This window comes from Ciconia boyciana, chromosome 7, assembly GCF_034638445.1.
Source record: "Ciconia boyciana chromosome 7, ASM3463844v1, whole genome shotgun sequence".
Lineage (NCBI taxonomy): Eukaryota > Metazoa > Chordata > Aves > Ciconiiformes > Ciconiidae > Ciconia > Ciconia boyciana.
In genome coordinates, this window is record NC_132940.1 from 33465556 (window position 1) to 33491857 (window position 26302).

Below are 26302 nucleotides of genomic sequence, written 5' to 3' on the forward strand. Positions count from 1 at the left end.
ATAATCATTTAAGCCTATAAACAAGACGTGTTAAAGACAACAGTATTCATTTTTCACTAGGCCCTGCATCAACCTGATTGTCTCAAGGTCATACTTGGTATTTCCTCTATTCAGTGTAGCTGTTTGGCAGTTTCCAATGTCAGCCAGATTTTTCTTGGTGTAGCCTGATCAAGAACAAGCACAGCGTACAAGCGAGGGCTTTGCATTCTCTCATCCCGTGTTACAGTATGCTCTGTATATCTGTTAAAAACAGCACGCAGCTTTTTTTGTGCATGGACACCAGCTTGAAGCTATTCAAAATGCTGTAAGAGACAGGCCTGACTTCGTTTAAGCCAGTGTTTGAAATGTATCAAAGAAGGTGCCAAGACAGACAAAGCTGGTAAGCCAGACCTGGGACACTTTGCATTAGGCAAACTGTACTGGCACTGTAAGTCAGAGATATTTCTAAGTAAAGCAGTCCAAGGTGCTTTTAATAGCAATACCTTGAATAGATATCTCTTAACCAGTCTATAAAAGCTTTGGACACCATACATTAGTAACATATTCTTTGCTTTTGTTTTTGTTTTACTCTTCTTCTCCCTTCATACTTTCTCTCCAGGCATTTCTCTGTCTTTCCAAGGGGACTTTCACTCAGATTAGGTTTTGTTATGTTCATCTGCCATTTATTCTCCCCACGATTATATTCCCCTCTTTCCCTCGAGATTAAAATCTTCCATCTTTTGGAAGCAATCCAAAATCCGCCCTCCAGCAATACGGACATGGCTGCTTTCCCCTCGCTGCCTGCCTCTCGCCCATTCACGCCAGCTCCCCAGGTCTCCCTCCCACCTCAGGGCTCCACGGGCCCACCCCGCTCAGGAAGGCTGAGCAGGGCTGGCTGCTCTGCTGGCCCTGTGGTGAGGATGGCAAAGCCACTGCCCCCAGGTGTGGCTTGGGGGATCTATGGACAGTCCTTTGGTGTCTGTGTGGCACCTGCTGAGTGGTAAAGAAAAAAATTAAGTGTGGAGGTACTCTACAGAAACCTGTAGCATGAAGTATTTCTGAAGTGCTCCCTGCCTTCCATAGAAAACATTCTAAACCCAAACAGGCTGAAATTTGTGCCCTGTTCCCCTAAAACTTCTCTTCTCCAGGCTCCACATCTCTTTCATGGCCTCCTCTCTCCTGCTGAGTCTCCACACTGGAAGGGGCAGCTTCTGGCCTTGCTTTCTGGGCTGCCCCCTCCTCCTGCTTGAGGTAGTTATTTGAAATCCCCAAGCCTCCTTGCGAGATAAGACCTTGCAATCAGAAAAAGGGGCTACAAAAGGACCCACTGTGATAAGGTATATATGTCATCCTGGCCGTAAATAGGGTTTAATGCAGCGCTTCTGGCTGTGGAGGCAGAGCCTTGGCTCGGGCGGGGGGAGGGACACGGAACGGAGTGGAGGCGGAACGGGAGCGGCGCCGCAGTTGCCGGGGAGCGCTCGGCTGCGTGGCGCCGCCCGGAGCGAAGTCGCGCTACACCGCGGAGCGCATGGAGCCGGCGGGCGGCCCGGTGGAGGGGGACTGCGGCCCGGCGGGGGGCACCTCCGCGGGCGGGCGGGAGTCGGGGGACTGGGCGGGGGGCGCTGGCGGCAACTGGATGGCGACTCATCCCACGGTAGGCCTGTGCGCGGGGCGGGGGGCGCGGAGCTCCGCGGCCCTTCATTGCCTGGGCGCTGAGGGGCGGGGGGGGACACGACTGTTAGGGCCCACCTTGCTGAGGCGAAGGGCCCTCAGTCACTTGGGGGGCGTCCCGCTCTCCCGCCCGTGCCCGTTGCCCCGGCCCCTGACAGGATTTCCCCCCACCATAGCTTTGAGGAGCATCTCGGCGCACGTAGGTAATCGCGGGCATCCCGAGGCCGAGGGCCCGTGAAGCGGGTGTCGTCCCCCCCGAGAAGAAGTGCTCGAGGAGGAGATTTTAATATAACGTGTTTCGTTATATTGGGCCTGTTGAGGGGGCTCGTCTCCCGCCCCCTGAGGAGAGCCGGTGGGATTGTTGGGGAATGCCGCTTTCAGTAGGGAACGAGGTTGTAAATGCTGAAATCACAGCTGGGAAACGCAAGTGTCTTAAACTTTGACTCCATCTTAATTTTTAGTATACTGAAAACATGGAGGTATTTAATTTGGCCGTCATCTTATGTTGAGGTACTGCAGCAAAAATAGGTAAAATTCATAGCCCTTCTCCACAAAGCTAGATCTGTTCCAGGAATAGTTGCTTTTCCTCACTTATTTGTTTATTTGGCTTGCTTTCTTAAGGGCCAAAATAGGGGGAATATGGAAAAAAGAGCTCTTAAGATACTGTCAGAAAACAACTCCTGTTTTTTTAATTGCTTGTTAGTCCTTAAAACTGGTTTCAGACTTCAGTGGCTTAGATAGCTGTACAGATTCTGGGTTTAGTCTGTTAATTCTTAATATAACTTCTGCTTTCCTTCACCAACGTTACTTTTTGGGTTTCAGTTCACAGAAATGATGTCTCTTGATATATCTGACAGTGCTCAAATCTATGCTGCGTTTGTGGTATACCTGGACCTCTTAGAAGGTAATTCAATGAAGTGACTGGATAGACAACTCAACAAATGTATTCGCCTTTAGCTGCTATTGAAGTTTGTGCTCTAGCAGGACCTTTCCTACAGAATTCCCTGATGTTCTTTTTGAAGCTTTATGCAGTGATGGTTACCTAAGAAACAGATAGTATTTTGGCACTGAAAATTTCTATCCTGTGCCTACCTGGAGCCTTTACAAAGATTAAGGCCCATTTTGTCCAGCAGTTACAGGTGCAGGCATTTCAGGGCACAGACACTCGGCATGGAAAAAAAAGCAAAAGGGGAGTAGGGGAAGGAAAAGGAACATGGAAAGGTGAAGCTACAAGTTCAGTGGTTGTGCTGGTAATAGAGTCCTAATTTGTAAATTAATGTCAAAGTTACTGATTACTATTTAGCAAATGGCTGATGTGTGCCGGCCTCATTAGGATGCTGTTTTCTGGAAAGGGCAGGATTGCTATAGGAATGAAGATAATTTGGAAGTCTGGTGGCAATAATTACGACAAATGCAGTGTAGTCTGCTGGTGTCTTGTAAGAGTGGAACGAGTTATGTGATATATAAACTTCTGCCTGTGATTCTCCCAAGTTGGCTTTATTGAAATGGGACTGTGTGTAGGCAGGCAGCCAGCCTAATAAAAATACTTCATTTTCTCTTGGAGGCTGGTGGTTCTCAGGGTCAGGGAAGGGAGGGATTTTACAGGCCAGAAAGCACTGTGTCTGTTGTTGTTACACCTCTGAAGAAAATGCCTTAATAGGCTTTAAGAGAAGGCTTCTGTAGTTCTGCAGTGAAAACTTTTAGCCTTATCCTTTCAAGCAGAAGGGAAGAACTGTGTATCATCAATAATCATGCTTTTAGCACCTGCTCCTTCACAGTTTAAGGTACTGAAAAAAGTTCAAATTTGGATTACAGTTTTATGCTGCAGATGCCAAAGATGTTTTTTGTCTTCTTTTTGCCTTTTTGAAACAATTTGCCAGACAGATCCCTATTCACCATCAGTGTAGCTCTGGAGTCAGCAGACTAGTATTGCTCCTGTGGGTTTTTTTAGCAGGATTGTTTCTCAGAAGGGGAACTTGACAGTTGAATGGGGTAGTTGTCTCTCATGGGAAATCTCCTGTGAGGAGAGGGAAGGAAAACGGAACCTAAGATGTTAACTTAAATACCAAATTTGGTATTTGAATGATTAAAACTTGTGTTTTGTGTTCTGTTCCTTCTCATCAATGATGAACCTTTCCAGGGAGAAACTGGCATGAAGTGAAGCATGTCGGAGTATCAGAACTGCAACTCGTATGTTTACATGCACGTGAAAGAGAACAGGACAGTCTCCAAGTGATGGTGCCGGTACCTGTGCACATATCATTAAGCCATGAGAGGTGAGGATGTGGTCAGTGTTTGGCTCGCATTACCAATAAGATCAAATGAAGAATAGATATATTTAACAGGCTGTTTATTACTTGATCAAGAGGGGAAGGGGGAGGAAACAAAGGAGGAAAGCAGTATCTCAGCCTGTGAGGAGAGTTATTTTGGGTGCTGCAAACATACATGCAAAGTTGAGATTTCTTTACTTTTCTAAGCTGCATCAGTCTCTGCTTCTCGCTCCCTGAAAGTGGTACGCCTTTGATGTCAGCTTCCCACAGCAACTGACTCCTTCTGCTGTTAAACGCTTCATATTGTTTAGAAGTTGCATATGCTTTAGGAAATAACAATGGATATCAAAGTGTGTGTTTGAGAGACAAGGTTAGAAAACAAGACCTTCACAGCTTATATTTTGAACATTCCTGTGCTGCTTTTTTGCAGCCTGGGAAATCTAGCAATACTTTTTGTGTCACTGGGCTTTAAAGTACCTAAGAGGAAAGAAATCCTCTCGGACCTGTCTAAGAATAAACTGTTTTTTAATCGTTGAATCTGTGGATAAGCCCGGTGTGTTTGGTTTGGTTTGCTTTTTGTTTTGAAAGTATAATTTGGCTACTTTCAACCGAAAATTCCTCTTAGTTATCTGGAGTCTAATGTGTAACTGTCCCTTGAGCTGTGATTTTGACTTACTTTCCTTACACATGCAAGACTAAGTAATTCTCAAGAGGAGGACAACACAGATATTTGCAGCCTAGAGAAATTCCACTTCAGTAATTTTACAGTATATTTTAACTGGCCCTTAGACCAGTCTCAAACACACAGTATGATTTACTCTCTGATAATGGCTGCCTTCTCTTGCTTGTGTTTGCCATTCTTTCCTATGATGCCTCTGAAGACCTGAACTATTTCAGCTGCATCATCTAGTAGTACATTGTCCAATTTCTTCTGTTCCTACTCTTGCTAGGAGCGTGTGCTCAGGGCTGGCTTTACGGATCTTGCTAGTGTTTCCTCTTTCCTCTTGCCCTGTTGGCAGCAGCCTGACACGGTAGTAGGTAGCTAATGAATTGCACTTAGCAGACGTGTGTGCGCATGCTTTAGGAATGATGCTGGACATGCTATAGTTTTTGCCCTTTTTTTTTTTTACGTTTTAGAAGTGACAGATCGGCCTCTTGCAAACAGACTTCCGTCTTAATTTTGCTGTGTTTTCCTAAAACAGTAACTTTAGAAACAATTAATTTGTGAGGGGGAAGAAAATTACTTACTAGATATTGATGGATTTGAGTGATATCTATGTGCTGAAAAAAATCTTCTGTTTGCAAATATTGGTCAATCACTCTTGTGGGCTTGGTCTTATAGAGAAATATAGCGTGATCTCCACAACAGAGGAAAGCTTCTGAGAGGTCTTGCAGAATGAAATGCTGAGTATCATTCAGCCTCCCTGCCAGAAGCAGATCACTGTATGTGTGTGAAAGGGATACATTGCTATTTACAGTTCAAACTAGATTTTAGGTGGGAAAAGAAGGCAGCAAATTAGGATATGGGATCTTTGAGAAATTATGCGTATGTGCTGAGTTGTTGTGCTTGTTTAATGTAGTAGGTTTCCACCTAGGTTGGAAACTTTGATTCCTGGCATTGGATCAATGCCAGCAAGTATGTTATAATTGGCTTTTAATGACAGTGCAATATTGCACTGCATATATGTCCTATCTTTTACTGTTTCATTGGGGCTTTTCATTTGGAGCCGCTGAACTTGTTTGTACTGTGGTGATACTGTTTGCTCTGCTTCTGGCACCAGTGTGGATGGAATCCATTACTGGAAGGATGTGTGTTAGAGAAGCAAAGAGTGAATGCATCACATTGATTAAAAGTACAGTTTGTGACTAGGTTTTGCTACAGAGCAACTACATAGAGTGTATTGTCACTAATGTGAGATGAATACTGGGCTGTAATGCCGGGTGAGTCCATTAAAGCCTGTGTGTGCTCAATACCCATAGATGTTGTCAGGCAGGAAGATCGTATATGCTTGTATTTGTGTTATTGAACGTGCATGTGCATATGCATGCTTGGCATTTCATTACCAGGTCACCACTGATCAGAGGGGCCTGGTCTGTCTTTGTAGAGAATGGACAGCATCAACTCCTCAGCTCCTTTGCTGGAACAGTAGGCATAAAACAGGGGGTATAGGCAATAACTGTAGCTCAAAGTTATGTAGCATAGAGGGAGGCCATTAAAAAGGCATTCTACAGCAGGAGTTGGAAACAGTATTACAGTACTACTGTCTCTTTGTTCTGACAGTGATGAATATTTTATTGTGATTGTTGATAGCAGGAGGCTTGTTAGGTATCTTATGTCTTTAAATGATATTTTCTCACTTGACTCACCAAGCTATAGGTGGACAGGAAAGCTTTTATACTTAGCTACTTTGCCATTTTTGTTCAAAGCAATGCTTTGGGTTTTTGTGTTACCTGCTAAAGGTAGAGGAAGAGGTATGAGTACAAGTGAATGCAGCTCACTTAATGTTGCGAGTAAGCTATCGGAGGGGGTTAGGAAGGTGAAAACGTTCTGTCCTCATTGCTGGGCCTGGAAATGTGCTGACTGCAAAAGCAGCTAGCAAATGGCAGCATTTATGGGCAGCATTTCCTTACTTAACCAGTAAGGCCTCGGTAGGGGCTGCAGGGGTGGTTTTCCTCTCAAAGCCACTTCAGCCAAGCCCTGCCTTCCCAAGTGTTTCATGAAGATTCCTGCTTGGCTGACACTCAGAGGACTGTGTCCTTAAAAGGCCGTAGTAAAGTTGCTGTGGAAATTACCAGCAAGACACCTAAGCAAATGATGAAGATGTGCCCTACAAAAATAAATCTGCGCAGTTTTTTAGCCTATTATAAGATTTCATCATGTCCAGTGTAGGCATGACAGTTAACTGCTTAAGGCAAAAGCTGTTCTGCTTACTAAGCTCACTGTCCACTTCTACAAACAGCTTGATGGAAGGTGATCATCCTGCACTGCTGGTGTAAGGCTGCATAGTAACTCACTGAATCACAAAATAACGGGGTCTGGAGCAAAGTGACCACCGATGCAAAACGGTAGTCTCATACAATCTGAGAAGTGGCTTCATGCTGTGTGTGCACGCTCTTAAAATGAAGATAGTTGAATCTTCTGTGAGTAAAGACCTGGAGAATAAGAGGCAACTTCTGTCTGTCTTGGACCACTCTCTTGACCACACACAGCTGGCTGAGGTTTGGAGAACCTTGTGTTTGTACACCTTTGAATTTAGCAGTGATTTATACTTGCAGGAGGAATTCGTAGGTCCATTGGCTGGGATGTGTTTGCTGTTCAGTACTGCAGATGACATCTTGGTGCACACCGAGTACCTAACTGTCAGTACATTCCAGAATTGTGGCTCCCCAAAGGAGATGAAGCAGTTAAATACAGGTAGTCCTACTTCAAAGCTGGCAGAAATGGCTTGTGTAAATCAAGCCTAGCAAGTGTAGGAGAGCTCACAGTGTTAACAGCTGTATTTTCTAGATGGCGTTGAAAGCTTTGGTCCTTATAAGGACCAGGGAGTTAGATGCCAGATCTAATGGAATTACATGCTGTCTGTCCTAGACAAATAACATTGTCTAAGCAAAATGTTACTAATAAACTGTCAGATTAAATGATATGTCACTGCCCTGTTTGTTTTTTGTATGCAAGTGCTGGAAATGAAGGCTGAAGTCAGTTGCATGAGGTTATGGAGACTGCAAAGTTTGTTTTAGGCTAAGAGGGAAAGGGTTATTTTGTTAAAATGGTAACTTAATTTTCAAAAAGAATACATAAATGTTTCATTTTAAAGCTGATAAGCATCATTAAAAGCAAATCTGAGGACTGGAGGCGATTTATCCTCTTCTAAATCTGTAGTTTGTGAAATAGATCTTCCTCTAATCTGAAGTGGTTTTGCTTGTAAGAAGCACTGTTATTTTAAGTGCACTGGAAGTGTGACATGTTCCTTGCCTTGCATCTTCTTCACAGTTTTGTCAGTAGCTCTTCTGCTATAAGCATTATTTGAGTTTACTCATACAGTAAATCACACAATGAAAATGTAATTAATGGCTTCTAAATGCAACTCTTTATTAATAGTTTAAAAGTGATTGGTGTGGCTCATACAGCTGAGTTGGTTATGCAATACTATGAGTGAACGTCCTATAGTTGGTGTATCTTGTAGAACTTTGCTGAATCCTGCTTCCTCCCTTTTGCATAATTTGTCTTGTTTTCTTTTTTCAACTTCCATGGAAAAAAGAACTTTATATTCCTTGGGGTTTCAGTTCCTTTTCCTGACCAGTGAGGCACGTGGTGTTTTCTTTAGGGTTTGTTTTTTTTTTTTTTTCCATGACAAAAACATGAGTTTCTTCTAGCATCCCCTGTTCCTGTAGTTTGGAAACAAATCCCAAGAAATAGTGGTGTCCATTTACATCTCCCACTGCCATCATGTTCCCATATACTTCAAGGCACTAAGTTAACATTGCTGCCTGCCCTGCAGCTAGGTCTGGAGCAGCATTCCTGATGGTGAGCCATGCTGCACTGTTTTTGTAGTGCTGGCTAAATTCAAGGTATTGTGCTTTATGGGAGGTTTCCTCTGCCTTGGTTCCCTTGTCATGGGGCCTATCTGAACAAGGCTGGTACAATGGCGCACTCCACTGCACAGAGTAATGATCTCTGTAGCGGTACAGAGACCAACTTGTGTTGACCCTCCAGCCCTGCCTTGCATGGAGGGGAGGGAGCTGTTCGGGCTGGCCAAGCCTGCAATGAATTATTCATCCAAGTATAAAGGGCAGATTGAAAGCCTTTGGCTTTTATGGTAGGGAAGGCAGTAGTTCCATTTCAGCTCAATGGAGCACTATGCAACCTCCATAAAACTATTCTGAGCTTTCAGTGTTTCTGCTGCTTCTCAGAGGTACTTGCATGGGATATATCACTGAAATACTCTTTTGTTTGTCAAAAAACTTTCTGCCCATGTTACCTGTCCTTTATGATTCTGTTGTTTTTTAGTTTTTGGACAGTCACTTAAAACCTCAAGCTACAATTGCCTGAAGTTCACCAGTTGTATACCAGTTTCTTTTTCTGGAGTGAAAAGGGCATTTTGTTAGGGGCTGATAATTAGGAAACGTGGTACAGACTTCTGATGTGTGTTGAAGGCCTACCTAGTACGAAAGTCTTTTGTTAATAAAAAATTAAGATGGGGGAGAGATGGAAAATTCCCCTCTTTTCTTTGGATGGATTTGTATGGATTTCTTTGTTTTGTTTTTAAGCTATTAATTCCAACAGTAATAGAAGACCAGGTAAGTTCACTGTCACCATTTAGTTTGAATGCAGCAGTAAAGGCAGATGCAGGATGATGTTCATAGTGCTGTTACCTTAGCTGCAGTGGTCCTTGCATGATGTTAAGTAAGTTAAACCTGCTCTTATGACTAATTCTCTGGTAGGAAAAAAGCAATCCCTACTGACTGTAGTTTGTAGGTATGTAGAAAGCCTTTTCTAAAGCCCTTTTTCTGATGCAAAGGGCTTTAGAAATTCCAGCTCTTACTTTTGTATAACAGTGTTTCCTTCACGTGCTTGAGATGTGATTTCACATGAAATCCTTTTCATCTCTGGCAATGTGAGATGAATGTGAGGTTGCTTCCTAGGTGGAAACTGAGGGCTTTATCCTACTTGCATTTGGCTCGGTGGGAGCAGATCCTAGCTGGCAGCGAACATGCAGACACCATCAGTTTCTAAAGATGGATTTTCAAGTTATTCTGAAAACTTTGGACTGTATGATCTGCAACAGAGGAGAATTCTTATTTAAAAAAATAGTCTTATTTATTTATGGGACTTAAATAAAACTTTCCAGTGTTTCTTGTGGTGTCTGTATTCCCCTAGCTTATGTATGTTATTTTCCTTTCACAGTGGCTTTGTTCGAGACATACCTTTTTGTGTGGGAAACCTAAAGCTTCTGTGTTGCCTGTTTTAACATTCGATGCCTTTTCTTCATGGGGAGGGGGAGAGAAGGGAAGGGAGTGATTGCAGGATATTTTAACTCATAGACTTCTCATTGTGCCTGCAGCAGTGCACAGTCTTGATCGTTCTGTGTGCTCTCCTGGGGCTCTACATGCTTTTTTACCAGGTAGTCATTGGCATAAATCCTGAGAAGGCAGCATGTATAGGGTTGACTGTCCCCGATCTTCCTAGCCAGGCTGGGCCTGTGGATGAACAAGTCTGAGGCAATGAACAAGATAGAGCCTATGGAAGAACATGTACTAAGGTGATTGAGTATTGTGTTGTACAGCGTCCTTCAGGAGATGACAAAGTGAAATGGTGCATTCTTCCAACATAGGCTTTACTTGAGACTGTATTGAAAACATGGTAAGCTTTTATTCAGACACTGCAGAACAGTATTAACTGTTTCTTAGCTGTGCCTTTTCTTATGTTAAGTCTCTACATTCTGCTTAACACTTGATGTCGTAGAATCATAGAATGGTTTGTGTTGGAAGGAACCTTAAAGATCATCTAGTTCCAACCCCCCTGCCATGGTCAGGGACACCTTCCACTAGACCAGGTTGCTCAAAGCCCCATGCAACCTGGCCTTGAACACTTCCTTGAACACATCCCAACTTCCCTGGGCAACCTGTTCCAGTGCCTCGCCACCCACTATCTAGCCAGTGGAGTGGGCGTACCTGAATGCCTGTTGCAAAGGAGGAACAAGGTAGAGCCAGCCCATGCCAAATGCTTGACACCACAGCCTCTGTGGGGTTCACGCTGTTGGAGCATGGCCTGTAAAGGCTGGGGAACCAAAACCAGAGTCATTGTGGACCCTTGGTATCAATGGGAACAATGTTTGCAGAATATGTCCTAATGTAGTTGTGACTCATGAGGAAAAGGCTGGTCAGGATGCTGATGAATGGAGGTTATCAAGACTGTTGGTGGAGTATGCCAAAGTACTGGATGTATTGAATTCCCCTGTTCCAGACGATTCTAATATTTGACACTTGCAGAAACATTAAATCCACTTTTAATTAAGCAAAAGCCATCTTTTACAACTGACATCAGTTTTATGGTGTAGCAGACATACTGGTCATTAAGGAGCTTATCTGTAACCATTAACTTAGTAAATGAAGTCAGCTAGCTTTGTTGGGGGGAGGTGTTACATATGGGCTTCTTGTTTAGGACTTCATTTTAGTCATTGAATGCAGCTGTTGTGTGAGATGGGCAGCCTAGAGGGCTGTATCTCTTGAAATAAAGGCTTCTTGCCCTGTTTAGGAGGTCAAACATGCATTCCTTTGAATTTCAGAAGGCCAAGAACACTTCTTGGTTTTTGGTTTTTTTTTCCATAGGCAGTGTTAGATACATCAAAAGGATTAAAAAAACCCCGATACCTTTCCCACAATATTTCATCTTTCTGTTTGTGGCAGGTAGCAAGTGCAGTGAAATCAGCACAAACCCAGATGTTCTCTGACTCCTTCTCTGAAATGTGCGCTGCTGCAGAGAAACTTTGTGAACATGCTGGATGCAGAGGCTAACAGTGATGCCTTCAGGGGAGGAAAAGAAACGCAGGCGTCTGATACAGACTTCCTGAATTCCGAAGCTTATTCTTTTAAAAGATACCCTCTCACTAATCTGCAGATGTGCTGCATTGCATTATGGCTAGTTGTGGTATGCATGAATGAGAGCTCTTGTTTTGGGGCTGCCTGTGTTGAGAAAAGGGAGAAGAGGAGAATCTTGCATTTGTGGTTGTAATTCTCTATGGCGATAGAGGCTGATTCCTTGTGTGCAGTGGAAAGCATTGGGCTTAGCAGATCATCCTGAGGCAATGGCATGTCTTTGTGCTCTTTTATGTAAAGCCTGAAACTCAGTCTCCTGAGAAGTAAGTCAGGGATGCGAAGAAATGTCATTAATCTGTTGTCAGGACCTGTCCGCTTCTGGGATCATGGTGCGTCTTCTAAGTCTAAGTGCTAAATGAGGGGAAATAAAGGTTCAGATGTCTGTGCTTGACAGTATAAGAAGAAATCATGAGTGATGGAAAATCTAGATCTAAGGCCTCACTGTTACACCCATCCTCCTAATAGGCTAGGAAGAGAAACAGTGACAGTTACTAAGGAAAATACGGAGAAGCTTCTGCCCTGGCTGACAGGTGAATACAGGCTACTGGCTGAGTCTGCTTCCAGAATGGGACTGTCCACACTCAACACAAGTTTGGTTTCTTTGCGTCCCAAAATATCTCTCCTGGGTAGCTGTTCCGTTTTATTTGGCTTTTCACTGTTATTTCTTTTTCACATTCCCAGGAGAAAGAGATTAATATCCACTTCTTTATAAAAGCCATGAACAGATGTTTCCTTACTGGGTCTCTGCCAGTAGCCTGGCCTCACCATTGACGACTTATTCAGAGCTTCCTCTGGACACAAGCTACCCAGGTGTGACAAGTGGATTCTTGCTCTGTGCATGTGTAGCATGTCTGGAAGGACATCTGGAATCCTTTCCTGGGTCCTTGTCACCTGCCAGAGCTATGGCAAGACTTTGTGGTGCTGGAGGTAACCCTAAAGAAGGGCTGGAAGTGACAAGAGCAGAAGGTGCCCAGCATCAGCACAGAGATACAGTGCTTCACTGCTGTGCCTTAGACGTTCAGTTCATTTGTCCTTGCTTACTGCAGTCCTGGTGCCTGCTTGTACACTTGTGATTCACTTGGTACTTACTGGTGCAACTCCAGCAGGCACATGACCCCTCTCACTAGGTAGTGCTTTAACTGGAAGGCTTTGCCGTATTTGAGGCATTGCTCATAGTGGGATTCATTTCTTTCTTGTTGTAGAGCACCTCCATCCATGAATTGCCTACAGCTTTGAAAGGCAGGCTTGTGTTTACTCTCTCCTTAATACCCGCGGTGCAGTTAGTGTTCCCACAGCAAGGCCCTGAGGTTGAGGCACCTGCCAAGTAAACATGCAGACAAAGCAGTGCCAAGGTGGCAGGGAGCAGAGAAGTTAATGTCAAATTGCTTGAAGTATAAGTCTTTTGCAGGTGTCTCTCTTCTGACAGTGGCCAGTACAGTATCTCTTTGCTTATTTGTTCTCTTGTTATGAAATGTGCTGATGGTAGGACCAGAATATGGCTTTTCACAGCCTTACTAGGTCTGTTGCATGAAATGACTAACTATATTGTATTGCCTTGCCTTGCATAATATATGGGCCAGTAGTGAAAGCAAAAGAAAAGGCACTGCTGAATTTAGCCAAGTTGAATTATGAACAGTTCAGAACACAGATGGATACTTAAGAGGGTCACGGGCTTAATAGCACAGGCTTTCCAGGATGCTGCTTATTCTCTGCCGCTTTCCATTTGGCTTTTATTAAGGGATCAAAGAGGTTTGGAAGAAAGATGATGATTAAAGTTTGAAAGCTGATGCATTTAGAAAGAGCCTTATTTTCAACTACAGTGCCCAGCTTCAGAAATGCATGTTTTCTGGTGAATGAGATCTCGGGGGCGCATGAAGCGAGGAGTGGTTTTTCCCACTGCAGAGCTGACCTCTCCCCAGAGCATAACCTGTCCTGGCAATCCCAGATGAGCCCTATTGCACCCGAGCTTTAGGTGAAGGAGAAAGCAAGCATTTCCACAGGGAGCTATGGGGAGAGTTACTGTTCTGCCCTGGGGCACTGCACTCCTTCAGTACTTGCTCCCCGGTCAGAACAGTAATACAAGGACTCCAGGAATCAATGTTGTCCTCAGCTCTGAACTGAAAAGCAACTGGCATGTTATTCTTAAAATAAGCTGAACAGGAAAAATTGCATAACTTTGTCTTGGATTTTTAAGGAAGACATTATTTATGCTGACTGCTTTGAAGAAGAACGTTAGTCTTGTGGCTTCTAGTCTAGACAGGGAGGTAGAGAAACCTGGCTTCATTTCCTGGGTCTTCCACAGACTGGCAGAGAACTGTAGCACAGAGACTGTAAGACTCTACAAATGGAACAAGTCTTAATTATTTTGTTCTCTAATTGAACACCATCTGTTATTCCATTAGATAGTTTTTTTTGTTTGTTTGGTGTTTTTTTTTTTTTTAATCTAATGAAAACAAGGCCATTGGAGATTGCCATGCTGTGATTGTGGTAGTTGAAGGATGGTCGAGGCCTGTGCACAGTAGTATATCTAAGCAAAGCTTAGAAGCATGTATTGAGCCATTTCCAGCAGAGATGTATGTAACTGAGTATATTTTAATAAGATTCTTTGTTATTTGATTTTGTTGCTTGATTATACAACTTTGGATTTTTATTAGAACAGATATTATGCTTTCTTTAGTGAAGACAAATTTGCAGAATAAAACCAGGCTGAATAAAAATAGCAATGGTGCACTTCTACTTTTGTGCCATTGTTAGGTGGTTGTGGACTCCTTTCTAACCGATTGTTTCCTGTTCTAGGATAAGAGAAATCCTGAAGAAAGCGTCTCTCCCACAAGATGATCCCGACACCCCGCTGTCAGTTACCTTGGCCATAGTTGAGTCAGATTCCACAGTAGTCTACTATAAAATGACTGATGGCTTTGTAATACCAGATCCTCCTGATGATACTGAAGATGTGGACAATAAACAGTGGAGAAAGAAAAGAAAGAAGCTTTTCAAATGATTAAGACAAACAGACTTTTCTTGAACTACTGTCCTCAAACCTAAACAAATCCAGGAACTTATGTATGTAAATAAGTAGTGTGTTAAAGTCTGCCTTCTGCATATCAAGCATCTGTTCAGGGAGAATGGAGGCTTGTACAGCTGCACTGTAATCAAATGCAAAAAGTATGAAATGGGTCATACTTTTGAGACAGATTGCTCCTGACTAATAAATATACTTGTGAGGTGTTTCCAAAGCTAGTCTCTCCTTTATATCTGTTCAGGTACATAACAGAATAAACACATCCTTACCCATACTGTAAATATTGATTAAAGGTAAATCTTAAGGGTTTCTGGCAGGAATACTGATACTAAGTTAAGGGCTTTGTAGTTTACAGAGTGTCTTTGTCTTAACACCGTCAGAAGTGCTCATGCTGCCTCCCAGGTTACATTTCTGAACTCTTACCTTCTTTCCCCTGCTTTTGGAGAAGAGACTTTTTCCACAGAAATACGTTATTTTAAATTTTTCTCTGCAGAGGGAAAACTGACTATAGCAATACCAGAGGCTACTAGAACAAAGCGTAGACTGGTAAAGAGGGGTCTCTTGATCTGCCTGAAGAACCACGAGCAGAGGCCAGCCCTTCACGTGGAGGTAACCCTTCACGTTATGACTGGACCAACCACACCTGAAAGTGTTGACCCAGGGTAGTGTTACCCGTGTAGCTGAACGCACACCGTGCTTAGGGTCACGATCCAGGGACACCACCAGGCTCTCATTCCACGTACAGTGTTGGACGACTGTCTTAAGAACCAGAGGTACCTTGTGTTCACATCCCAGTGTGGTGAAGTTGTCTAAATGGTGACCTGCCCTCTCCTTGTGTTTCCTGTGTGAAATAGCTTTGACTTGCTTTTAGTGCTTCACCGTGATGTTAGTGCTTAAAGCTCTCTCAAGAGGAGCATGACATTGGGGCATGTTTTTATCTGTCACCAAAGTATGTAATTTTCTATGCTATGAGTGGACACTAGCTGTTAATTGTTTCATTCAGAAAGCAGGTTTCTAAACCCATTGTAATGTCTGGGATTTTTTTTTTTTTGGCATAGCTTCTGCTAGTTAAACTGGCTGCCCAAGAGGTGCTTCAGCTAGGAGTAAGTTAACAGGAAAAAACCCAACCTTCAGTTTCTTTTACAGGAATTTTCCATGTCTTTCACATAGAAATCTTCTTCAGGTTAAACTTAGAGTTTCTTGGAAATCAAATAGCATCCCAGAAGCAGCTTCTTGAGTACAAAAATGTCCATATGACATTTGTGTGGCCAAGGGCCACGCATTCAAAATTTGAAGTACAAGAGCTCTTTTTTTGCACGGGTATAAGAATGGGAGAGAATCCAAAAAACCAAGCTGGAAATGAAGGACCATTTAAGCTTTACTATCCCTATGACTAGAGTGGATGTTTTCATGGTTGTGGAGTTTGAACCTAGTTTGGCCAAATACACTGGGAGGCAGAATGATCTAGCAGGGAGAGCCCAGGGCAGGAAGGCCCTGGCACCCCGAGTGATGTCAGGCACTGCATTTGGGTGCTGATCCTGCAAGTGTTTTGCAGGCGCCTAGCCTGGGTAAGGGAGGCAACTGCTTTCTGGCTTGTTCAGACTTCAAGCCTCTCAGGGTGTTCCTGGGCTTGCAGCACACACTAACCCCTCCCCAGCACAAACTTGGAGGAGAAGGGTGCACTGTCACCCAGAGCTGTGTATGGCACCTTTGGGCAAAGGGGAGCGCATTTATCAGTTTTGCTACTAATGCCATTGCCTGGAGGGATCAAGTTGACTTGGGGAACTTGTTAATCTGTGGGGAACAGGCTGCTGTGCATGCCCAGGTGCTTTGCTGAGCCCATCCTAGTCTCCAATCCAGGAAGCTACTCAGAGCATGTAAGCAACTCTGATATTGTCCCTTGCACTAGTGCTATTTTTTTTTCATCTTTTTATTGGTAGTACTTCTTACTGCTGTGCATTATGACAGTACTGTTTCTTACAACTAGCTCCTCGCACATGAGCTGTGGTTCACTGTGGTGAGAGTTTTGGCAGCTAATACCAATTCAGAAAGGTTTGCTTCTGGCAGTTTTTGCTTTCAGCTATTAACCTGATCCTGCATAGGCTGAGTTTGTATGGGTTACACCTGTATGGATGGGTACCCTGATCTGTTAGAGTAATTGGACAAGCCATGCATGAGGCTTTGTATGTTCTGATGCAGTCAGAAACAAATGGTTGTTTTTTTCCCATTACAGCAAGAGGAGACCATGGGTGTGTGGGCTTTGGTCATGGAGAAAGGCAAAGAAAAATTCTCTCTTTCTCAGTCTTGTTCCCCTCATGGAGGAAAAATGTAATTTTGTTTTGGTCCGATGCCATACTGCCTTAAAAGGGTAGCTGTGTGCTGACTCCTGACATGCTGTGTTTGACCTTAATATCGATGTTTCATGTACTCTACTGTTTATTCCATGAAGTAAATCTTACACTTTGCTAGGCTACATACCACCAGGTAAATTGTCCTTTTTATAACGCTGTTAAATACTTCAGCCCCAGTGTGAGTATGTGCTGGAAAAGAGCTGGTTTTGTGTGAAGAAGGCTGTAACAAATGCTACACATTGCAGAATTTATATTTAAGCGACACACGCTTAACCTCAGAAGCAAGTTCTTTGGCATTTGCTTCAATTTCTGGGAAATACTGCCATTTTGCAGTTTGTTGCATGACTGATGCTTGGCTTTTCTCCTTCATTTTATTATTTCTAGGCACAGAAAGAGGAGCATAACCTGAGCCTCCTTTTTTATACACTAAAAGCTGCTTACCCAGTCTTCAGAAGCTGAGTTGGAGAAACTGTGTCCGGAGGCTTTGATTTCTGCCGTATGTGCCATTGAGAAATGATTATATAGGCCTTTTTCCAGGTTCCTTAGATTGTGGTGGTTCTTTATTTCTAAGGAAAAAATATAGAAGAATAAATAATATTGCTGCACTGTTTGTCCCATATGTATTACAATGTAAACAAGGGGATGTTAAATGACTTCAGAGCCAGCTGTGCTGTTCCTTTACATTCCACTGAAGTATTTCTGTGTCAAGTCAACACGCAGACCAGAGCCTCTGGTGTTCCAGGCACTGAATAAAGATGGGAAGAGACTTCCCTTAGAAGTGGATCAGTTCAGAGCAGTAGTGCATTAACATTCCTAAACCCGTAGTATCTTGGTGCTGTGCCTAAAGTATTCAAACATTCCTCTCCTTTAAGTGTTTGTGAGACATCTGTGGAAGCATGAGCCGTGACATCTGGCCACGACACCTTTGCAAATTAATCTCTTATTTAACTCCAGAAGATTTTACAGGATACACCTTGCCATCTTTTAAGTTTGGTTGTTTTTTTTTTTCCCAAGTTTTATTCGCCAAGCACAGCTTGATTTATTTTACTGATCACCCTTGACCAACAGAAGGTATGTTTTAAAATCTTAAGAGTATAATTTTCTGGTAGATTATTGTTTCAAGTCTTTTCTCTCTTTGGAGAGATATTTGCATTGAAGCTTCCCCACTGAGTAAAGAATGATAGATAAGCAAAGTGATGTTTTGGCATGGATTTGACAGCGAGAATCAATGCCTGGTTACATAAGTGAGCGTCCGCTTTGGTTTATGCAAACTGTGTTTCCTTGAGCCATTTCTGGCATCGTCACCTGAACTGTCCTGTATTCAGCCTGACTGTTTGCAACACACAGAGAACATTTTATGCGAAAAAACACCGGTCAAGAAGCAGGAAGCCTTGTCAGATGCATAAAGAGGAGCTCTGGTAGCAAGAAGTGGCCAAGAAACACGTACTGCAGCAGACAGCTGCCGAAAGTGAGCGACTACTGCAACTTTCCCCTTCTCTATGCTGAATAAGCAGAAGCATGTCTGTATGTTTGGGCAGCGGGCTCCTCCCATTTGAATCACCTACGCCTTTGTGGCTCTGTGTGTGTTGTGTGGCTCATGATCTGTCCCTGCTTGCCAGGGCATGCCTGTGTGGCAGCGATGCAGTCCTTGGTAGTGCTGCCCAGCAAGCAGTGACCAGATGAAGTGGTGTTGCTTCCAAACCACACCCTAAGCAGGATCCTGTCCCCTACAAAATGGCCCTCAGCATCCCCACAAAACAGTTCTGTTTTTCAGACATCAATAGAAGACTAAAGACATGGTCTCCTCTTTTAACCCCTTCTCAAGCTGGGCAAGGTTTTCCACAGGATCTTTTGCTTGGACACAACATTGACATATCAATAATATTACTAAATATTATTATCAATAATATACTAAATAATATTACTAAAGCCAAACAATCTTAATCTTTCTCTTTTCTGGGTCAGCAACCCAACAAAGCTTTTTTGTTTAATTTAAAACCATTTTTTTCTAATAAACGGTCTGTATGAATTTATTAATCATCCTACTATTATTGCAGGTCCATAGGAATTACATGTTTAATAGGTTGTCCCAGTAGTCTAAAATCCATCAGCTAGCCTCTAAGTCCTGCTTTATATAAATGGGTTTACTGTTAATCTCGTCTGGTCCTCCAGGGATGTTTCAGTCCTCCATTATAACCTGATAGTTTAAAACTTCCTTAAGTCATTAGCCAAAGCAAATAAACTGAGATAAATTCAGGCCCTACTAACTGAACATTCTCAGACCAAATAGCCTTTCACCTCTACTTTCCTTATTCCTGTTCTACTTTTATTTTAATTGTCCCATCAACTTTGCAAGGCTAAAGCAGTAGCATTGAACTCTTCAGCCCTTTCAATCCCTTCTGTTAAGAGATGTGTGCTTTTCTTCATCTCCCTCCTGTTTTGCTTTTTCAACCGTTTTCTTACTGCCTTTCATATTGCTGCATCACACCTTGGCGTGCCCTGATTTTGCAGGACTGGGAGGAATTTGGCACACCCCTGGTGCGGATCCTGCCTCAGCACTGCCAGCTTACAGCAGATGTGCAGCAAGTGAAGCAGCGCTGGCCAGGATTGCAAAGACTCTCAGACTATATCAACCAACAGCAAATTGCCATGCTGGCAAGTAACCCCTGTGCAGAAATGAAGATAATTATGAGCCACTAGGGTTTCCTAACTCTTCAAAAATATCTGCAGCTGCACCTCAGATTTCAGGGTATCCCAGGGAGTCGATCGCTTTTCCATTTTCTTTCCCTCATTTCTCAGATGCTCCCACTTTGGTGGCACTGTGAGCCCGAGGAACCCCAGACTCAGCCACTACCTTCAGCAAACCTGCCTGACAGCCATTTGCTGGAGTGAATTAACGAGCGCTCCAACTCCTGATTAGCTACATGCTGTGTGTTGTGTTCTCAGCACCTAACTGACATAATTTATTGCCCTGATGGTTTATCATCTCATTAATCATTCTTTGCATCCCCACCTAGCTACAAGCTTCTCCCCATGTTTCTTGTCTGGCCATCAAGCTCAGTTTGCCAAACCTGAATGGCTCTTCTTATCTTTTTCATGGCTTTTTTTTTTTTTTCCCCCTTTCTCACTGTTCTAGTCATCTTGCCAGCAATTTTTTTACTATCATTCACTGCCCTCCTGGCCCATGTTTCATACATAGCACCCCATCCCTTAATTACCCTTAAATTTATCTTTTCATGCTATCTGGAAGCTCCCCTTTCTTTCTAACCTTCCTGTTACCACCCTGTCTTCTGCTGGGGTGCCTAGATGGTCTCCAAAGAGCCATCTATGCCTTTCTCTGTCCTAATCCAGGTACCAACTGGGTGTCTCAATTTCACCAGACCGATCCCATTTACCACCAAAAGTCTTGGTACAATCTGGAGCAAGGTCTCACGAGCCCTGTGCCGATGTCCAGCCTCCAGAGGAGGCTCTCTATCTTGGTGAGTGTTGCCTTCATGGTGGAGGGTGGCTGTCACCCCCCTTTCCACCATCCAAAAGACACAAATTAAAACCCGTCATGGATGTTTGCTGGGTAAGTCTGCAGGGCAGAGCTGGCCGAAGCCAGCCGGCTGCATTTTGCACCAGAGGGCGCTTACAGACTGCTGAGCAGGAGCCTTCCTCTTCTGGGAAAGCCAGAGCTTTGCGAAACTCCCCTCTCACTCTGCTGCCTGGTTCTCAAAGATAAAAGGAGGAAAAAAGCCCCATGTAAGCAGCAACCCCTGTGATGGCAATCCTCCCTTCTTGAACGCTGAAATGATACTACAAAAATGCTAGCCTGGGTTGAGGCTAAAGAAATGGTGGTTCAGTCTGAAAACCAGACTTGGACTCACGGATGCTGGCAGGTTCAGTCCTGGATCTCCTGAAAGAACTGGCCAAAGGGCTGTGGAGGCCAGGGCTGCCCTCGCCCTCCTGCTTGGAAGCTGGGACACACACACAACGTCCTTGGCAGGGGACAGTGTTTATGTCCCTTCCCCAGTGTGATGCTGTCTTGTGAGGTGAAATTCTGTGCTCTGAGCTATCCAGGCCACAATAACTTGGTTTTTCTCATTAATTTTGAAGTCTGCAAGTGACTTTGCTGTAGTAATTTTGTATTCTCACAGAGGGAAGCATTGAAAATCATGGAAACGAAATACATCTGAAGGTGTTTTTCCACCCATGCCACTGATTTCTGCAGGCAGGGGGTACGAAATCCTTCCATGGATCTGAGGCCCTCCTGCCCTCCCCATCCTCCCTTGCTAACGTGCTCCCACCCAACCCAGCACAGCCCAGCCTCAGAAGGACAGTCAGATCAGGAGATGTTTACTCTGGTGTCCCCTTCTTCGTGACAGGTGAGCATCCCTTCTGCAAACTGGTCTGATATGACCATTTTATGATACCACCACTCAGTGGGCGTGATTTTCCATCGTGACGGATTTTTAAATAATGGAGTGAAAGAGAATATGGTTTTGGCATTCCCCAGAGGCTCAGCTAAGCCTCCCTGCTTATTAATAGCATTACGTGACTTAATGAGGCTGAATGGTAGAGGGTTCAGGACACTGATTGTTGCCCACTTCCCCATCTATTAGAAAACACAAGAACAAGACTTTGGGGTGTTTAAATTCCTCCCTACTGTCTGGATCCTCCGCAGCTGATTTTTCCACCTCGGTGCCTCAGCAAGAGAGGCAGGATGTGAAGCAAGGGCAGCCTTGCCAAGTGTTACAGCAAAACACCACAAAAGAGTCTTTTAGCTGGCCAGCGTGCTTCGCCTCTGCTGTCTGCATATATTAGATACTGTGGTATCCTCTAACTAAACAGCCAGCATGGTGGTTTTCTCAAAACCTGCCCCAGTCCTCACTCTTTCCCATTTAATTCCCCCTTATAAGATACAAAATTATATCTGCTGTGTTAGGAAGTTGACCCCAGCATGATGGTAATCCCAGCTGCCCACCTCCTGCACGGAACCTTGCAGTCTACCTTCTAGATTCATACATGTATTTTTTGAAAGCTTAGAATAAATATCTAGAGGGAAAAATCCAGCTTGAAACTAGCCATAGAAGATCATATTTAATATAAAAAAACATAGGATTACATAAATAATATAGTATCATATGGAAGAAGTGGCCGAGAGAGACTAGAAGCACTTGCTGTGCTTAAAAACATGGTACCTTCTGCAGAAAACAGTAAAGCAAAAGAGAAAGTGGTCATTCTCACAGGAAAATTTAATCTACGGAAAACCCAAAATTCCAAGTAGAAGGAAAGTATTAAATCACTTGAAGTCTGGCATTTAAAACATATTGCTTATTTTCCTGAGAACCAGGTTGCTACTAGTTCCTACATTTATAATCATCACTGTCCTAAGAAGGGATGGGCTCAGCTGATACTCTGACCAAGCTATTGCTAAAGCAAAATTATCAAAATAGAGAGCAATCGTAACTACTGGTAAAATGGGTTTGGAGATGAGATACTATGATAGATGAGAAACTGTTTCAGAAAGAAATCATGAGTTGCATATATCAAGGGCAGTATCAGGGTGGAAGGAGGTTACTCATGGATTTGTTCAAGGGTTGATCTTCGGTCTATTATTGTTTGCTATTTTAATTGATGGTGTTAGACTCAACACAAGCACAAAGTTAATTAAGGCAGCAAAAAATATGAAAGAGGAAGAGAATATTATGTGGGAAGGAGCAAATGACACTGAGAGCCAGGGGGAGATACCCCTGCCCAACCTCCAGTGTTGCACATCCAGGTACAAGTTTTGGCTTACCAGTTAGGACTGATGGAAACCAGACTCTGAACATATTAGCCACTCTCAGTGAAATGCCACCAACTAATGTGGCCGTGAAAAGACAAATGCAATTTCTAGGACCTCTCAGGCAAAATATTTCCAGCAGAGATGTGTAATCCAGTAGGTACCAGCACTGAATAAGGCACCTGCCCTATCTCTAGGATACCCTATGCAATGTTGGTCATCCAGGTTCCATTAGCCGAGCTGGGTAACAGTGGATGCCTCCTGGAAGAGAGCTGAACATGCTCAAAGGCTTCTTCACCATCTGATCAAAACCAATTCTTGTGGAAATCGAAGCACAGGTGTTGTATAACACCATAGCAAGGAATGTCACGTCGGCCAACGCTCAGCTGGCCCCTCCTGCCGCTGGAGGAGGAGATGGTTACTTGGAGGGCTACACACAGAGAACTTTTGCACTGTGGCGGGAGCAAGAGAAAACAGCTCCCACATGCAGGCTGCTTCATATGGCGTGAACATTATGTTGGGATTATGGGTTTGTTTTCACAGGAAAGGAAACGACTGGAGTATATGAATAATTGGGCAAATGATTTATCCTCTTGGCTTGTTCGTCTCAGTTGGAGCTCTACGTGACTGACAAGGGAGGTTTGCTGGGACAGCTGAGAAAGAGGGTCAGGAGAGTATCTGCATCCAGGAATTTGGTTTCAAGACCACCAGGAGAAACACAGGCTAGGATCAGAGCTAGCTGGAAACATTTTTAAAGTGTGTTTTTTAAAACCAGCTATTAAAATATGTTGTCTAAGTAATGCATCTGGTCAAAAGAGTTTAAGCTGAGCAAAGGGAATTTACATAGCAGCACAAAAATCCTAAAAACCTCTGGGTGATAATTTCCCCAAGTCACACTAATTCCCATCTAGCTTGTTCCCCAGCATCATCTTTAATTGCTAGAGCCTCACAGAAAGGCCTGTGTAAGGAAAGGAAGATAATAATTAGCCTAGCATTTTTTTCACCTTTGTTGTGAGTCTACAGGGACTGGCCTTTTCAACATTTATTATTTGGTTAAATCATTTTGTTCTAGTGGGTTGATAGAAGGGAGAACTGGGATGGAGGAAGGGTGTTGGCATTGTGCTGTGCAGGCGTTGCAGCTTCTATTGCTGGCTTCAGGGAGATGTGAATTTTGTTGGCATGTGTCAAAGAAAGATTTCTCTCCCATTCCACAAAATCACAGTTTTTTAGGAATATGAGAGAAAAATCCTGATGCTAATGTACAGCACCTTGGGCACCCTAGGAAAGGCACTGGGGAGAAGACCTGAAACTTTGAACAAATCCAACAGAAAAGCAGAGCAGAGCAATGGATGGAGTCCTTTTCTGCTACTGCCCCTCTTCATCCGGAGTACCCATCCAATTCTCTCTCCATGGATGCTCATTAAAGAACAAAAACTGGGGAAACCTGCCCCCTCACTAACTCTATAGTTTTTTTTGTCTCAGTTGGGAGAAAGCCAGCACTAAGGATAGCTGGGGGCTGCAGCTTGCACAGGAGAGCGTTGCTGGAGGTTGCAGGGCAGTTTGCAGCTCTTTTGTAGGAGCCATCCCATGAGTTGTACAAATCAAACTTCCTCTGAATCCTTTCAGTGTGAGGGCTTTAAATTCTGTCCATCACCTGTCAGATTGGCCAGGTAATAGATCTGTAGCATAAGATGTTCAGGCTGGAGGGGACCTCAGGAGCTCCCTGTCCAGCCTCCTGCTCAAAGCTGGTCAGCTCTGGGGACACCCGCGTTGCTCAGGGCTTGAACCAGTTGGGTCTGGAAAACCTCCAAGGATGGAGATGGCACAACCTCACTGGGCAGCCTGTGGCACAGCTGGACTGTCCTCAGTCACCCAGCATCACCCACTCCAGAGCTAGGGTCCGCTGGGTGCCGGGGCCCCAAGGAGGGTACAGGCCAAGCATCCGAGCAGCCTTGAAGTACTGCTTTTCATCCTTAGAGACCTCCCAGAGGGACAGATGTTCCATCATCATCCGATTCTCATCAGCATGGTGCGGTGGTTTGGACTGTGAACTGTGAGCATTGCAAACGGTGAGCAAAAATCAGCTTACTGTTTGTAGGTGGCTAGCTTCCCCTCAAATTAGCAGCATGGGTAAGAATAAAATTAAAATAGGACCAGTATAAACTAAGGTCAGATCACAAGCCAAAAATTGTGCAAGGAAAAACAAGGCTAACAGGAGGAACTGGTTATTAGGCTGCCTCTGCAGAAACAACCTTTGCGAAAATTTGGGGGATGACATGCAACAGAGGTGTTTATTGTTATATATTATCATTGCTATATCCCAAAGGAGGTGATGTAACTGAAAGCATGGCAAAAACTTTAATGGGGTGTGTGAAAAAAATTGGGAATATACCTTCAGCAAGACAAATCAGAATACTAAAGGATGAGGGGTTGTGAGTTCCTACCTCTTTTTAACAACTCAATAAGAAAAAGGAAGATCCATTGCAAACCCAAAGGGCATCTGATCTAAAAGGAAGTTTTGAGGAAAACTTTTTCTCAGCCGCACTTGGAGGAGCTGCTCAAACCCATCCCAGCTCACCCCAAGCGCAGAGGTGGGATCAACTTATTTCTGGAGATCCAAAATGAGATTCAACAACATAGGGTTATGGGTTTTTTTCAGAAAATACACAAACAAAACAAAACAAAAAAGAAGACTAAAAAGAATAAAGAATGAGAAATACATGAATTTATGCAGTACTCTTCCAGCAGCACATGAGATCAGTGGTTCTCTCTTTTGTTTTTTAATAGCCAAGCCTCCTTGCAAAACTCGGTCTCGATCCAGTGTGGAGGTAAGCAAATAGCTGAGATTGTAACACAGAGGAAATTGCAAATTATTTTGGGAAGGGGAAGAACAACAGAGATTTAGAAAATGAACTTCAGCATCAGCACTAATAATAAACCATGACAATTTGTCGCAGACCTGCTTGGGAAGGGGGCCGGCAGCGAAGACAAAAACCAAGCTAAAAGCAAGATTGTTTGGTAAATGGAAAGGCTGAGGCATCCTGATTAGGGCCCAAGTGTGGGAAATTATCTAAAAATAAACAAACAAATAAACCCCCAAAGCTCTGAAGATTTCAGCACCATCTGGAAACTCTGGGAAAAGAGAAACAGCTTGCTGCTGTAGGAGGTATTAAAGAACAGGGTTTATATATACACGTGTAGATGTATAAAGATGTATATCAAAGCAATGCACATCACCAACAGAGGTGAGTCCAAGGCTCAGAAGTCAAATCCAATCGGAGATGTCTGAAGTTACAGTTTATTTGGATGGAGGCTGGGGTTTGGGATATTTTGTTTTACTTCTGCTCCAGCTTACTGCAAAAAGCTACTCCCTGCTCGCCTTGTGTGTCGCCCATGTCCTGTGCCCTTGCGCAGTCATTATGTCAGGCAAGTTTGATGGAAGGAAAGGGAAAAGCAAATGGCATTTACCCCACTGGGACATTATAAGGTGGTTTGGCGTGGACAGGGGATCTTTTGGACCAGAAGCAATAACAGACCTAAGCAAAACTGTGCACACAAAGCCCAGAGCAGCCACCATCTGAGAAAGGTACAGAAAATCCAACAGAAAACCAGCAGAGCTGGAAATGTGTTGAAAAACCCAACAAGA

General features: G+C 43.7%; 1 protein-coding gene across 1 annotated transcript; it reads left to right on the forward strand.

Moving 5' to 3' along the window:
• Nucleotides 1–1475: 1475 nt before the first annotated feature.
• Nucleotides 1476–14746, forward strand: TSEN15 (tRNA splicing endonuclease subunit 15). The gene is made up of 4 exons (XM_072867442.1): nucleotides 1476–1633; nucleotides 2473–2554; nucleotides 3791–3926; nucleotides 14313–14746. The coding sequence occupies exons 1-4, from the start codon at nucleotides 1508–1510 to the stop codon at nucleotides 14515–14517; spliced, it is 549 nt and encodes a 182-aa protein (XP_072723543.1). The 5' UTR covers nucleotides 1476–1507; the 3' UTR covers nucleotides 14518–14746.
• The last annotated feature ends 11556 nt before the right edge of the window (nucleotides 14747–26302 follow it).

Coding starts and splice junctions, on each gene's coding strand:
- TSEN15 (XM_072867442.1), top strand. CDS start 1,508: ATGGAGCCGGCGGGCGGCCCGGTGGAGGGGGACTGCGGCCCGGCGGGG. Junction 2,555..3,790: donor ATACCTGGACCTCTTAGAAG/GTAATTCAATGA, acceptor GAACCTTTCCAG/GGAGAAACTGGCATGAAGTG. Junction 3,927..14,312: donor ATATCATTAAGCCATGAGAG/GTGAGGATGTGG, acceptor TTCCTGTTCTAG/GATAAGAGAAATCCTGAAGA.